The sequence below is a fragment of the Sebastes umbrosus genome, chromosome 3, assembly GCF_015220745.1.
Source record: "Sebastes umbrosus isolate fSebUmb1 chromosome 3, fSebUmb1.pri, whole genome shotgun sequence".
NCBI lineage: Eukaryota > Metazoa > Chordata > Actinopteri > Perciformes > Sebastidae > Sebastes > Sebastes umbrosus.
This window is the reverse complement of record NC_051271.1, coordinates 37,417,729-37,434,562: the sequence shown is the minus strand read 5'-3', so window position 1 is coordinate 37,434,562 and position 16,834 is coordinate 37,417,729. Positions and strand designations below refer to the sequence as shown.

The 16,834-nt window shown below is 42.8% G+C and overlaps 1 protein-coding gene across 1 annotated transcript in view; it reads left to right on the top strand.

The window, feature by feature from the left end:
• Positions 1-8,706: 8,706 nt before the first annotated feature.
• Positions 8,707-16,834, top strand: part of sorcs3 (sortilin related VPS10 domain containing receptor 3) — a 296,330-nt gene continuing 288,202 nt past the window's right edge. The window contains exon 1 of the mRNA XM_037764124.1: positions 8,707-9,927. Within this exon, the coding sequence (XP_037620052.1) occupies positions 9,229-9,927 (699 nt within the window). The 5' untranslated portion in view covers positions 8,707-9,228. The remainder of the gene's footprint in view (positions 9,928-16,834) is intronic.

Here is a 16,834-nt window from a genome sequence, read left to right as displayed (position 1 = left end):
GACCAGTTCAACCAAAGAGTGATTATTCCTTCTCAGATTTGTTTATTTGAATACGTTTACATGCCTACAGAGCCAACATGATCAATAATTCACAAGAAAATGATTAAACAAAAGGTCTAAAAAATATATATCTTTGATAAATAATGTAATGATTTTCTCTGTAGAAAAATATATATTTTTTCTGATTTCCTAGCCTGTTATGACCCTTTGAAATTATCTTGCAACCTGACTCCCAGGATGGGACCAACTGGCCTTGGGCAAAGCAGCATGGCCTTGTGGATACAGAAACCAATGGAAAACTTTTAAACTAACTGTTGCCGATCTAAAATGAAGGCGGATTCAGCAATTGCACGGCTTATTTCTCACCTCAGATGTTTTACGCCGCCATGTTGGTCCGGTTTAAAGGTCCCATATCGTGCTCATTTTCAGGTTCATACTTGTATTTTGTGTTTCTACTAGAACATGTTTACATGTTGTAATGTTAAAAAAACAACTTTATTTCCCTCATTCTTTCCGTCTGAATATCTCTGTATTCACCCTCTGTCTGAAATGCTCCGTTTTAGTGCATTTGATCGGAATTGCAACGGAATTGCATTGCTAGGCAACAGTTTGGGTCCATGTTTACTTCCTGTCAGCTGATGTAATTCACATACACTGCAACAGGAAACAAACTAGGACACATTTAGTATGTTTACATTTAACACTCTGTAATGGTCTAAATATTGTATATTTGTGACATCACAAATAGAAATCCTGACAGCTTGTTTCAAACGCACAATTTCTGAAAACGAGTTGTGTGTATTTCTCCGTATACTGAGCATTTCAATACTTTCACAGTATTTATACAGCACTAAAACCTGCTTTATAATATAAAAGATATGAAAATCTCACTTTTTACAATATGGGACCTTTAAAATCCGGGAGCAGACAGCGCACGAGTGAAAGTGTTTGTCAAATCAGGTGCAGCCAGGAAGCGTTGTAGGAGGGTACAGCAGGGCATGGATGTATTAAGACAGGGGTCTCAAACTCGCGGCCCGCGGGCCAATTGCGGCCCGCAAGACGATATTTTGTGGCCCCCACCTTGATATGAAAGTTTAATGTTAGTGCGGCCCACGAGTTTTTTTTTTTTTTTTTTTTTTCTTTTTCCACAGGCCGGATTCGAACCCGGGTTGCCGCGGTCAGGACCAAGCCTTGTTACATGGGCGCCCGCTCTACCAACTGAGCTAACCAGACGCCCTCGGCCCGCGAGTTTTATGTGAATGGCACTTTGCCGCGTTGTGTGTGGAAGGTCCCTTTGCTGCGCGAGCCCGAGCTGAACGAACCTACCAATCACAGTGGGGTATATGGCTCCCGGGGGCGGGCAATCGGCAGGGCTTGATGCAAGCAGAGAAACATTTCACAACAACTATGGCGGCGCCCGTGTAACATCGCATAAGCTTGATTAAAGCTTGATTTATACTTCTGCGTTGAATCGACGCCGTAGCCTTACGTGCACCTCTCCAGACATGTAACTACACGTCGCGGCGACGCAGACCGCAACAGCTGTGATTGGTCCAGTCTCTCAGCGATGCTGAGCGGCCAGGACCCCGGACAACCACAGAGAGTTCTACTTCTCTCTGCCTCCATCTGTTCAATGTTTGTTCACACAAATCCACTCAGATATATTTTCTCTTTTCGGCGTTCCAGTAATGTCAGTAAAAGTTCTGTGGTTCAACAGTTATTAGCTCCAACTCCGCTCAGTTTCTGCTTGTAGTACAAGAAGAAGAAGAAGGAAACTCATAGAGACGCCGCCGCCAACTAGCGGTTTGGTGGTGTAATTGCAGAGCAACACAAACACAGCAGGCACAACTTTATTGCGGAGTGACACCAAGTGGAATGAATATATATCTTGTCACACAGCCCCAATCATGTCTTTTTCAAAGCCTGCAGTGAAGAGAAAGGTTGGTGACGAGCACAGACAATTTCAGGAAAAGTGGGAGACGCAATAGAGGCCATGTTCAGAAGAACCCATTCAAGTTAAAGAACTGTTAATAATGATGTTTGAGAAGATTGGTTTTTTTTTTAACAAAGCTTTTTTTGTGGAATATCTGATGCGGCCCAGCCTCACCCAGACTCTGCCTCCAGCGGCCCCCAGGTAAATTGAGTTTGAGACCACTGTATTAAGAGAACTGGATACAGCATCGTAGGCGGGCTCCCATTCATTTCTGGTTTTGGTTGTTGGTAGTGTTTTTAGAGCTTTTTTTCTGAAAACAGCTGCCTACTGCTGGAAACAACGCTATGAGAGCGGTGAGAGTGAACCAAAACTCTAACAGCTAAACATGAGCTGAAACACCTCTTCCACATTGTCACTTTGTGATTAATCGCATAATTGTCCATAGTTTATAGCGATCAATCTCAAATTAATCACACATTTTTTTAATCAAAATGTAACTTAAAGGGAGATTTTTCAAGTATTTAATACCCTTATCAACATGGGAGTGGGCAAATATGCTGCTTTATGCAAATTTAGGTATATATTTATTATTGGAAATCAATTAACAATGCAAAACAATGACAAATATAGTCCAGAAACCCTCACAGGTACTGCATTTAGCATAACAAATATGCTCAAATCAGAACATGGTAAACTGCAGCCCAACAGGCAACAACAGCTGTCAGTGTGTCAGTGTGCTGACTTGACTATGACTTGCCCCAAACTGCATGTGATTATCATAAAGTGGGCACGTCTGTAAAGGGGAGACTCGTAGGTACCCATAGAACCCATTTACATTCACTGATCTGGAGGTCAGAGGTCAAGGGGACCCCTTTGAAAAAAGCCATGCCAGTATTTCCCTGCCAACATTTTATAGCAAGTTTGGAACGTTATTTCACCTCCTTCTCCACAAGCTGGTATGACATGGTTGGTACCGATGGATTCCTTAGGTTTTTTTTTGTTTCATATGATGATGTTTTAAAACTGAGCCCGCAACAACCTAAAAGTTGCAAGTTGCGTTAATGCATTAAATGAATTAGTGGCAAATTTTCGTTATTATCGCGTTAACTTTGACATCCCCAACTGTCGCAACATAGTTATTATGAAAAATATGGATTCTATCTGCTTTAAATAAGATGCTGTAAGGACAGCTGATTCATTCAACACTCCCACTTTGAAAGGTGCACTTCTGCTTTGTGGAATACAGAGAAGTCTCTCTCTATACTAATGCCGTGCTGATTCCCTCCAACTGATATCTTCACACATTTAGAGTGTCTCTGGGTGCTCTGCAGCTGGAGTTGGAAATCCACAAATCCCCTTTTCACACTGATATGATTGGAAATTTGTTGAAATTCAGCCACGGTCCCTTGAGTGTTTCCTGATGTGCAATTTGTGGCCAGTCAAGTTGATAGACAAGGGCACAACATGCTAGATCACTAATGAATAGCCCTGCTGCACTCATGGACTCTCACTCACTCACTCACTCACTCACTCATACATACAAATGCTCTTTCTCTTTTTCATTCTCACACACCTACAACACTCACACACACACACATACACGTTTCCTGCTTTTATATCACCATGCCATCCGCACTCTAAGTCCTTGATGCGCAGAGCGCGGCAGCACTGTATCCCAGCACTCCCTCCCTGCCTCTCTCTCTCCCTCTCTTTCTCTCGTATGCCTCTAGGCGCTGCCTTATTTCCCCCGAGGAGTGGTGCAACTCCTTGCCAATTCTTCCCAATCCATCAGTGAGTGTTACCCCCCCACAATCCCTCCCCTCGGGGCTCCACGTGCGCCAGCGCCAGTATTTTTCTCACTCATACAGTCAGACTGACCGAGTCCTGTTCTCCCAGCGAAGGAGCATACCGCAATGACAGAAGCGACAAATATAATATTATCCTTGTGTAATCATTTGTGACTCTGATGAAGACACAGTGGTGTTTAAACGTTAAGTCTGTTTGCACCATTAAAGGCTGTAAATCAATCAAGTGTGCTCCAGTATTTTTCCCTTGGAAGTTCTCTGTCCTTGAGCTGTGAGAACAGGCCCGGTTCCAGAACAAAGTGACTGAATTTAGTGGGGGGTGCACCAGTGATAAAATAGTAGGTGTTACAGGTTCTGAGCGTGGTTTCTAGATGGACAGATCATGCTGGGGGACAGGTAGGGAAGAAAAAGTTGTAAACCGTAGTAAGTGTGTCGTTCCTTTTCAGCAACAGTTTGCTTTATTTGCCACGGTTCCTCAAAAGCATCTACAATTACGTTCCAGGATATAGCCTATACCCCATGTCCTTTTTTTCTAGCAGAAAGAGTCTATTTCAGTCTTTGGAGCAGAATAAAATCTGGTCTACTGTTCGGAGTCCATTCAGCTTGACAGCCTTTCTAGTCTTCCGACCACTCAAAGCGCTTTACACTACAAAATTCACCCATTGACACGCACACATTCATACACTGATGGCAGAGGCTGCCATACAAGCTTCCACCTGCCCATCAGGATCCATACATGCAAACCTTAAGACCTTAAAAATAGGGAGAATTTCAAAACCACAGTGGAGGTCTGGGGATCCTCCCCCAAAGAAAATTTGTCAGAAAAGAAAACTGAATAACTCGTCCCTTTGGCGTGAGCTTGGCGTGTTAGTCTCTAGCATAAACTAATATTCATCAGTTTTTATTCATTTTTTTTGCTCCTGCTTGATTATTTCAGTTCATCTCAGTTAGCTCTCTCCATCTCTCTCTCCATCTCTCACAAACTGAAGGTCTTTTCTGACACAACGCGACAACGGCACCACTGCGCTTTGAAAACCCATTATTTCCAGCAGCTTGTGCCGCGCCACAGTGGCTTCTCGCTGCGTCGAGGAAAGCCCATCTTTGTGATGTGCGCTGAACCCAGCGATGAGCGCAGCTTAAACGTGAGCTCAAACTACGCTGTGTCAACAATAACCTTGCTGTCAGTGAGCTTATAGCTAAAAACCCAGCACATAGACGGCATCGTAGGGCAGTGATTCTCAAAGTGGGGTCCAGGGCACTCTGTCAGGGGGTTCAATGAAAAAATTTGCTATAAATTATAAAACTGCTGTTTCACAACATATCAAGATCATATCTACAGATGGGGACCATTTGCACAAATAAAACAAGCATATCGTGTCCATTTCTCCCACCCACGTTAGAAACTATGATATGATTGTAACACACAGCAACAAGTTCATTATTTAAAGTTGAAGCACTTACTGACAGTCAGCTTCAGACTGGTAAGTTTAAATCCATCCATTATCTGTAACCGCTTATCCTGTTCAGGGTCGCAGGGGGGCTGGAACCGATCCCAGCTGACATTGGGCGATGGCGCGGTACACCCTGGACAGGTCTCCAGACTATCAGAGGGCTGACACATAGAGACAGACAACCATTCACACTCACATTCACACCTACGGGACATTTAGAGTCAACAATGAACCTAACCTGCATGTCTTTGGACTGTGGGAGGAAACCTGAGAACCTGGAGAAAACCCATGCTAACACTAGGAGAACATGCAAACTCCACACAGAAGGGGCCCCAAACCGGAGTAAGGGTTAAATCTGCAGCAACTGGACTTGGTTTAGATTCTTGAAGACGTTTCACTTCTCATCCAAAAAGCTTCTTCAGACGAAAAAGAGAAATAAATTTTGAAGCTGCAGGAGGATGCAAAGAACTTCATCACATTTGAGAACATGGATCAGCGTATATAGAAAAAGCGTCTTCAGAAGAAGCTTCTTCAGTTCCGGCCAGAACTGAAGAAGCTTCTCAGATGAGAAGCTAAACGTCTTCAAGAATCTAAACCAAGTTCAGTTGCTGCTGATTTAACCCTTGCTCGGATACCATGACCTGGATGACTGAGAACCTTCACAAACCAGTCTTGCTATACTGTTCATTTTCTGAAAGCTTTTAAGATCAATTACTCGATATGTAGATTATACATGCTGTCAAGTTGAGTCCAAATGCAACTTGAATAAAATCACCCCTCTGTTTAAAAGGTTTATAAGTGGTATTGGAATGTGTTTCTGTTTATCACTATGAAACAAGTCTGAAGTATTTTGGTTGAAACGATTTAGAATACAAATAGTTCCAATGGCATCGAAGAGTACAAATGGTAGTAAGCATTATGTTTGATCAGTGTTACGATTAATAGATGAAACGGATGACTTTACGCTCATTTTTAATATTATTTAGCAACAAAACTGGGAAAACAAAACAATGCTCTGAGGGAACATTAGCCTACTGCGTTTTATTCATGTTGGTGTTGAGAGGCTATGCACGGTGATGCGGTGGTTAGCACTGTCACCTCACAGCTAGAGGTTCGGAGGTTCAAACCCGGCCCCTTCTGTGTGGAGTTTTCATATACCATATATGAAATTCTCCCCATGTTATAACGTGGGTTTTCTCCGGGTCCTCCGGTTTCCTTCCACAGTCTAAAAGACGTGCAGGTTAGGTTTATTGTTGACTCTAAATGTCCCATAGGTGTGAATGTGAGTGTGAATGGTTGTCTGTCTCTGTGTCAGCCCTGTGATAGTTTGGAGACCTGTCCAGGGTGTACCCCGCCTTCGCCCAATGTCAGCTGGGATCAGCTCCAGCACCAGCCTCCGGTGCTCCTAACGGCATCTGCAAGATTTCACAGACCGGAGGAAAAACAACCAATCAGAGCCGAACTGGAGCCTTGCCGTCTGTGAGCCAGCTGTCAAACTAGACAGAGCTGATCAAAGATGAATCAATATTCTGTCACGTAAAATGTTTTCAGAATCATCTTGTAGTGTACTGTTCAGCTGTGAAATGAGAAAGTTTGTGACCGGGCCGCCATGTTGAGATCAAATACAAAGCACCACCCACCAGCCGGAGCACACTCTCTCATTTGATGATGCCAAAAACATTCTGCCTACTGCAGCTTTAATCGGTGTTACGATTATGAGTGGATCCTTGGAAAATGTTCTCCTTGGCCTAAACACTTTGAGAACCCCGGCCTGAGGGTACATGAAACAGGTGACTTTACGCTTGTTTTTAATATAATTTAGCAACAAAAATATTCGTGTTTGTGCTGAAAGTCTAAGCATCCCCACTGACACTAACAGTGAAAATTTGTTGAAAATGTTGTTCTTAACTCAACCTTATCGAGCCATACCAAGCACTCTGTTAAAGTAGCCTATGTTAACCCCAGGTGGCACTGCAGTCTGGCATGTAGCCTGTTTTTTGAAAGTAAGCATAGTTTTAAATAAAGTTTATTATCACCAAATTATGGATTATTACATTTACAATATTTTATGTAAATACAAAGAGAAAAACAAATAGCCTAAGAAAACAAACTGAAGTGTTTAGGAAATACTAAGTTTTCTGGTGGTTCCGTTGCCCCAAAAAACTGTTGCGTCACCACAGAGAAGAGCTGATCAATTCTACAGAAATGAAACAAACTATAATGACTAGAAAGGCACTCGGAGAGCGCAGACCGCCGCCAAGCTGCCCGAGTACGATTGCTGCCCCCCCCCTCCGTGCAGCTTGCGCCATCATCCACCTGTATTTTTTTTATGTTGATATCAGCTGTACGTAGCGGAGCATCGTAAAACACTTCATTCAAACTCGACAGAAACAAAATAGAACTCACCTTCGTCATTACTCTTTCCAACAATCACCAAGTGTGCTTTGGTCGAACTCGACTGTAATTTCACCCAGTTTAATTTAAAAAAACGCCGAATCTACAGGTGCCTCCACCCCCCGCTCTCTCTCTGTCTCTCTCTCTGCAGGCAGAATGAAAGAGGCAGGGTGACGCGCCATCAGTTACACTGTGCATGTCTTAAAGGGGACATACCATGCTCATCTTCAGGTTCATACTTGCATTTTGGGTTTCTACTAGAACATGTTCATATGCTTTAATGTTCAAACAACACCTATTTTTCTAATAGTGTCTGTCTGAATATACCTGTATACACCTTCTATCAGAAACGCTCCGTTTTAGCGCATTTCAACGGAATTGCGTTGTTAGGAAACAACTTGGGTCCATGCTTACTTCCTGTCAGCTTATGCCATTCACATACACTGTAACAGGAAATATACTGGGACACATTTAGAATGTTAACGTTTAAAACTGTGAAATTGTCTAAATATTGTAGATTTGTGACATCACAAATGTACAGAAATCCTGAGGACTTGTTTCAAACCCACAATTTCTGAATACAGGCTGTGTGTATTTCTCCATATATTGAGCGTTTTGATACTTTCACAGTAATTATAAAGCACTTAAACCTGCTTTATAATATAAAAGATATGAAAATCTCACTTTTTTTTTTTACAATATTGGACCTTTTAAAGCCTGTGGTGTTAATGCACAGGCTGAGCGGAGTTATTAAAAATAAATTCCTGAAGCCAGGTCATGATACGTATCGCCACCAAAATCGAATGGATTGTTCATTGTGCCACACCCCACCCCTCCAAACAAATTCATTCAAATCCATCTCGGACTTTTGGAGTAATCCTGCTAACAGACAAACAAACCAAAAAACAAACCAACGCCCGTGAAAACACAACCTCCTTCCTAGGCCTTCGGCCGTGGCGGAGGTAATAATAATAAGCAATTATATGACTTATATAACATTATTTAACGTGACCAATATATATATATATTGTGTTTTATTTATTCATTGAGTCATTATAGTTGCGTTGAATGTTGCTACAGTTAATACTGTGAACTTTAATGAAAATGTAATGAATACTGCAGAGGAAAAATAAAAAGCACACGATGAAAATAGCCTAAGAAAAATGTCATTGAAATATATATGTTTGATTATTTGTTTTAGATCATATGATATGATATAATATGATATGATATGTGCCATACAGAGATTTTGCGTTGCTAAGAGCTAAACTGCCTCAAAATAGAGGGGAAGACTCAGCACCACGGACAGCTCCTCTCTCTCTCTCTCTCTTGCTCTTTCTCATTCTCTCTCTCTCTCCCTCTCTCTCTCTCTCCCTCCCTCTCCCTCTAACTGTCTCTTCCGGGCGCTCACTCGGCAGCTGGCTGTGATACAGCTCCTCCTCCCTCCTGTGTGGTGGCTTTTTCCCGACCAAAGATCCTTTGGACGTGAACAGTTTCGCTGAAGAGCACTTTTTCTTTCCCCCCTAAAAACAAGCAGACGGACGACCGAGGAGGCGTCAGTGTATTCTCCATCGACCTGAGAGAAGGGACTTCAGGTCTCCAACGGTCCTTCACCCACCCTAACCCCCCCAGATCTCTGTCAGCGATGGAGACTTGGGCTGGCTCCTGCCCAGGCTTGCACTTCTTCTCTTTGGGTCTCTGGCTGATGCTGATAGCCGCTCAGACCCTCCAACACGCCGAGGCGGAGATCTCTTGCGCATGTTGCACGTCGCCGGTTCAACTTCACCTGGAGGAGGAATTACAGCTGGGGATGCGCACCGACCCGACGGAGGACCAGGACACCCGAAAACACATCCGAGTGGAGTTTAGGGAACTCGGGGTCGCAGAGGAAAACGCCGGAGTGGACGAGGACCGCCGTGAGACAGTAGACGGTTATTCTGTCCAGGATGTCCCTCAGCATGTCAGTTTGGATGGAGTTAGCGCAAAGGAAGATGCGTCAGGGTCCAGTGAAGAAAGTCACCGCGGCAGCAGCGAGAAGGCAGGAGGCGAGCAGCCCGAGAAGAAGAGTGAGGATGCTGGGCTCCGGAGAGAGAAGAGAAGCGGTCCGGAGTTCGGGCGGACCGGCAGGACCGGAGTGGATGCGGGGGGCGCCCCGGTGGAGGAGGACCGGGGCTCGTTGTTTGACGGACACAAGCAGGGCAGGTCCTCGTTCAGATGGAACCGGGACGAAGGGAGAGGGAATAACCGACAGGATGAGCCCAAACTCACCAGCACCACCTTCTCTCTGACGGGGGACTCTGCGCACAACCACGCGGTGGTCTACTGGTCAGGACACAACAGCAGCGTGAGTAAAACCAGCATTTCTTTTATTGTTTTTCCTCCCTCTGTTGCTTTTCCAGGACTTCACATTCCACATGAGGAGTGTGGGATATGTTACGCACAGAGAGAGAGAGAGAGCAGAGAGACTCTGTGTTGCTCTGTCGTGCCTCTGAGTTGTGGTTCAATGTTAACAGGTGCACTGGAAAGCTCCAGATGCGCACCGGCACCGCGCACTGCTCCACTAAATGCCAGACTTTGTGTGCAGCGACTTGTGTGAATTGTATTCGGTCGCGACCTTTGACTCTCCAAAGCAATTACGCACGGAAGCCCCTCTCTGATATGGCCTTTATTTTGGCTGTTTTATCATATTAACCTTATACACACACACTGATGTGTGTGTGCATGGTCTGAAAGAATGATGATGTTTAATTTGTCATGATTTATAGCCTTATTGGGGGGGAAAAAATATTTGATATATAGCACCGAATTTGAGATATGCTATTGCATAATTCATTCCTCCCTAATGATGCCAGGGTTTTTCATCCAAACTAATTGATTGGGGAAGGAGGGAGTCATAAATTATTGCTCAATCTCCAATAAACCCTTAAATTCTTTAGATTATGCATTTCTCTTTCTGTATGACAGTTTATGCTTCCCCCTGAATCTTGAGGTTTACCGAACTGAATTCACTAAATTCAGCTTTATTGTCTGTTTATTTATTTATTTATTTTTAAATACAATAGGTGATGTGCCATATGTACAGTGTTTATATTGCAAATAAAAAAAGGTGTCAGCCCTGAATGCATTACCACAGACGAGGGTGTTCAGCATTAATCCTAAACAGGAGATGTGTGCCTCCTTGAAACAAAGACGCCCTAATGGCATGGACTCAGGGATTATGGTTGTGATGGTATAGTAGGATCATGACATTAAACATAGAATTGAGTTATTATTCTAACCACTTAATTTATCAGTTTATTAAAGATAAAAAATTGGAATCTTCCCTTGTTCTCTGGGTGCAGAAGGACAACACCTATGTGTGTCACAACACGTTCTGTTCAGGTCAAAGAGAGGCGTGACCTGCTGCCATCACGTCTGTAAATCCTTACAGCAGCAGTAAATAGTACCACTTACTCGTGTCTAAAATGACACTGACCACATTCCAGCCCGTTGTGCATATGGACTGGATGGAAACCCTAACCCCCTCTTACACAAGAGGGCCCTCATCATATGAGGAGAATAATGAGAGAAAATGAATCAAAGTCATTTACACAAGCGTGTGAGCTCGCGGGTAGCCGATGGGGCCCTTCTTTGTGGTTTCCACAAGCTTAATTTGTTGTTGTGGCTGTTCCTCTCGCTTTATTCCATCTGAAAAAAAAAGAAAGAAGAATCCCACATATTCGGTCTTGTCTGAGCCGATTATGACACGGTGCATGAACTTGTTTTTTTATCCCGCAGTGAAGACTGAGGCGCTGTGAGAGGGGAACATGTTTGTGTGTGTGGGCACATCTCGTGTATGTGTGTACTGCATGAGTGTGCTCTGGATGGAGAGAGGGGGTGAGGAGGTTATTTTGTTGCCGCTGCCCCCCCCCTCCCCCCCCCCCCTCAGCTTTGAATCTTTAATAATTATCTTGAAGACTGAGGCCACTGTTTCAAAAAATCCGAGGAATCAGGCCTGGCCCTCGAGAGCATCCTCAAGAGAGGAGATCTGCTACTTAATCTTTCTCCGTTGGCCGCTGGTGCTCGTTCGGGTGATGAATGGAGCGGTAGGACAGGGAGATTGAGCTTGAAGTCCTCGAACTTAACTGCAGCAGTAGTTAAGTTAGAGTAAGAGTGAGTGGCCGGCTAACGGGATGACTCGCTGGATGAATGGATGACCGGCTTGGTTCAGCCTCCTTGACTTGTTAATGTAACCGCCTGTTGACCGACAAGTTGGTTGTTTGGTTAGACCCTTCAAACCACCTGAGGCTTCCTGTTGGTCTCGTGGTTAAGACCTACTGTAGGGCTGTCATGATACACTTGTCTCCCGATTCAATACCATCACGATGCTTGGGTGCCGATTCGATATGTATTGCGATTTTTAAGTATAGCAATTCGATATTACGATTTTATTGCAAACTTTGTTAACTGTTTTAACACTAGTCCGTGAGAAAAAGTGAGATCATACATTTCTAGGGACTTTTACTTTGGAAAATCTCTAAATTAATCCAGTAAAAATGTTTGATTTTCAACATGTATGTAGTCAGAGATGTCCTGAAGTCAAATATATCAGTAATTTTTCAGGCATTATTGTTTTTTTTCCCCAGCAACTCAAAAATAAAATAATAAAGACATGGCACTTAAAGACTCAAATTAAGCAAATATATAGATTCTGGCATTATAAAATCAATTTAAAAATCATAAAAACATTTTTTTTTAAAATTGCGATACATTTTTTCCCCCACCCTGATTAAGACAGATACCATTGAACAAAAATACTCCTGCTTCTATTCCAGAGGGGAACATTTAATGCATGGCATACATTCCCTGTCTTGTCTCAACACTGTTAGCTATTTAATGATGGTCAAAATGTATAAAAAATATATAATTATGTAATAATTTTAACAACGTATGGTTAGGTTTACCTGAAGAAGTAAGTCGGGCTGGGTTGGGTGTACAAAGCATCTGACTTTCAGCCATGACTGTTGAAAGTAGTCTGACTATGGCACCAGAGGTTGTTGTTTGTACCATGTTTCGTATCAACAGTCAACATTGGTTTCTTTTCACCATGACCACAATCTTTTGTTAACCTCGGCCAAGCAAGTCTTCTACAAGCAGTCCCTAGGCTATCCTTAGCCAAGTAGTTCTAGTTGCCTCAACCAAACAATAAACCAAAGAGGTGCAACATCAGAAAAAGGTTCCTATGGGTCGGTTTTGTAATGTCGGGCACACACTGCACAAGAGTCAAGCCCATTCTGAGCCCGATCTCCCCCCTCCCGAAGAAAGTCAGCAAAGCCCTGATTTTTTTGATGGTTCTTAAGATGATCTTTCCAGATAATCCTGTGGTGTGAGGTATGTAAAGAGTATTTTTTACATCCCCCAATCGGCTTGGAAGTTTATCCTGGCTGCACCGATTTCAAATAGTAAATATCATACATGTTCAATATTTACGATGGGATATCCTGTTGTGTGTGGGGAACCCCGAGGAGAGCCGATGACGCAGTCATGTGGGAAAGAACGATAGCCAATAGAGAACCAAGCTGACTGAAGTCACGTTTGATCCTGAGAGATTTTGCGAGATTTCGTTTTTTTTAATCGGGACTCTTGTTGTTCATGAATGGAATCTGTTAGTGTGTGGTGTGCTGTTTTGGCCAAATCGTTGCTCTCCACACACTACCACAGAGCCGTGAAGAGGTGCAGAAGTCTAGTTTTCTCTCAGAACACTTGAATTACAATATGCTAAGAATGGGGGGAAAATGGGAAGAAGAGTTGGGAACCCAAATAACCAATGAAGAATGGAAACATGAAAGTTCATTGTTCATGAGAGAATTCGCTTGGAAAACAAATATGAGATATTTCTTGACACTTGACCTGAAATAACTTCCAAATATAAAAGAAGACCAGTGCTGGAGAAACTGTGTTGAAAGTAACGCAAATCATTTACACATTTTCTACACATGCTGTCTATTGAATTTGTTTTGGTCAGAAGTTTTTTAAGTTTATAGAAGACATTTTCAAAAAACATCTGTTTTTAGAAGCAGAGCATATCATACTCGGGGAAACCCCCAATTGGTCTCGGTAAAGAGGAACGTTACTTATTTAGAATACTCAGAATCACAGCACTGGAGCACATGACTAAACCCCCAGATTATATAAAATGGAAGTTTGATTCAAGAAGTAAAAGTTATGGAAAAGAGAACTCCCAAAATAAGGAATATGGAGGATGTTTTTGAGAAGAGATGGACTCTGACAGAAGGGAAAATATAGCTACATAGGTACACATGGGTTAGCACGCATGCACATATACGTACATGTGCCTGGAAGTGACCTTACATGTGAAGGCGGACGCATGTGTGTGCCCATGGAAATGATATTGCTATATCTCTGACACCCCTCCCCTCTCCCCCATTATTAAAGGTCACATATCATTCTCATTTTCAGGTTCTTACTTGTATTTTGTGTTTCTACTAGAACATGTTTACATGCTGTAATGTAAAAAAAAAAAAAAACGTTATTCTCCTCATTCTGTCTCTCTGAATATATCTGTATTCACCCTCTGTCTGAAATGTTCCGTTTTAGTGCATTTCAATGGAATTGCGTTGCTAGGCAACAGCTTGGGTCAATGTTTACTTCCTGTCAGCTGATGTTATTCACATACACTGCAACAGGAAATAAACTGCGACACATTTATAATGTTTATGTTTAAAACTGTGTAATGGTCTATATATTGTATATTTGTGACCTCACAAATGGACAGAAATCCCAACGGCTTGTTTCAAACGCACAATTTCTAAATAAGGGCAGTGTGTATTTCTCCATATATTGAGCGTTTTGATAGTTTAACTGTTTTTATAAAGCACTTAAACCTGCTTAATAATATAAAAGACATGAAAATCTCACTTTTGGGACCTTTAACTTATTTGTTTATTTAATTTATTATTAGTTTTTTTCTCTTTGTATTGTTATTATTTTCTTTTAATTTTATTCTATACTTTTTTTGTATTTATTTCAATTTTGAATACTGATGTTGTTTTCTCTAGTGTATTTATTGTGTTTGTTTCTAAGCTCAACTATTTAAAAAATAGTTTATAAACTATTGTAATTATGAACTATAAATTGCATATACCAAAACAACCTCAAAAAAAGGGGAAAAAATGAAGTATACATATCACAAAAAAAAATTACAATATTCTGAAAGGTTATCACGTAATTTTTGCCCAGTGACGCCAAACAATATACTGCCTACTGCCGCTTTAAGGCAATGACAAACAATGTTTTTCTCGTTTAGACTGGAGAACTTGTTGATACCACCACATTTCCTTTTAGTAGAGAATGACCAATATTGAGTGACTGATTCTACCGCACCTTTAGCCGAGATACCAAACTAACTCTTACCTGCTCAACCGTTTAATTCTTCTTTACTAAATGTCCAGAATCTAAATGTAAATGAACCTCAGCTGTCTGGCTGGCTGGTTCCTTGTTTGCTCGAGTGCCCCATACATTCACGACCTCTCCGGTCTAGAGACTTTCTCTCAGTCTTATTTCAGCCAGATTGGTCGGCCGTGTCTTGTACTGTGACTACCTCTGGGAGGACTTGACGCTGCTGTGGGTTCCCCTGGGGGGGGAATGGTGTGTCCTCTGAGGCGTGTACACAAGGCTAATGCACTCTCACTGTCTCTCTGTACCTGTCCAACTAGCTGTCTCTGCCCCCGCTGCCCTGCCACTCTGTCTCTCTGTCTCTCTGTCTGTCGCTGTATGTGTCTTTGTGTGTCTCTGCCTCAGGCTTACACGGGTTCAAAGCCTTAACCTTCGGTATTAACTGAGCATGTAGAGGTAGCAGTGTTGGGACTAACTGTCATTTATTACACTCGTGGGCATAATTCCAATGAAGCATCCCAACAGCAAAGTGACAAGTTCTTTACTGACGTATTTTTGTGGCTGTGTACCCCCCCCCCCAACACTCTGCAGTCATGAGCATAATGGCTCTGTGACTGACAGCTTGAATACAAAATGGATAGCACTAGCAGTGCCTCTTTTAGTGTCATCTTGAAACATTCATCTCTACTAAGGGAACCTTGAGATTTCCTCTCGACCGCATCCACAATGAGTTATTGTTTCTTTAAGAAAACTGTGAGTGAGCATAAATGTGGGCAGAGTTTGTCGATAGTTCAGGACAGGGTGTCAGCCTTTGCAGCTGGTCAACGCCACACTGTCACTCCTTGATGTTTTCTTTTCATGTACCGTGGCACATGGCACTGTCTTTGAAGTCCTCCATCCGTTGAGGGAGGGGCGGGGGGGGGAGGAAAATTAAGATGGTGCGAGTATTAGTGGTCCTTTATAGTCATGAGAAGTCACGCAGGAACAGGTCAGTAATAACTGGCAAGCCATCAATAGAGCCGTGTGTGTTTCCCAAATCCCTCTTGAGAACCGGAGGAACACACACAGACTCTCAATATAGCGGCGTCTGAAGGTAAAAATGTCACCGCAGCAAAATCACACATGTTCCAGGCATGTGTATAAGACATCTAAAGGACAAGTGTGTAACAAGTCGGGGTTTAGAGTATCATCACCTGATAATAAGAATTGTTGCGTTTTCGTTACCTTCGAATGAGACGTTTATATCTACGTAGGGAGCGCGTCCTCTTCACGGAGCCAGCCCGCTATGTTTCTCTAGTAGCCCAGAACGGAAAAACTAAACTTTTCCTGCTTGGGCCCAAGTCGATAACGTTACTCGCTCCTGTCGTCGCCGCCGCTCTCTCTCTCTTGCTTCAACGCTCACTTCCCACGTACACACACACTCTACGCACTAGCTCTGCTCCAAATAGCTCTAAAGAGGGACATTGCTTTCTTAACTTTTTTTAAAACAAAATGTAACAAATAAATACATAGATATACATTTATATGCCCGATATCCGACCCGGCATTGTTATCGGTGCATCCCTACTGACCACAAAATATCACCAGATCCTACACACTGGACCTTTTAAAGGGACTGTTTGTAAGAATCAGAAATGCTTGTTAACAGCGACACCTGTGGCCATTAAGTCAACGAAAGTCAGCGTCGGGCTCGAGCATCGCTCAAAACAGTGAGGCGTCACACGTCAGCTAAAATCACAATATCACTCTATATTTCAGCTGCTTGGCAGTAATGTTAGCTGACCAGACGAAGGTCTCTCCATGAATCAATGCTGATCCTAGTGTTGGCTTTTCCTGCTTCAGCCTCCCGACCGCGG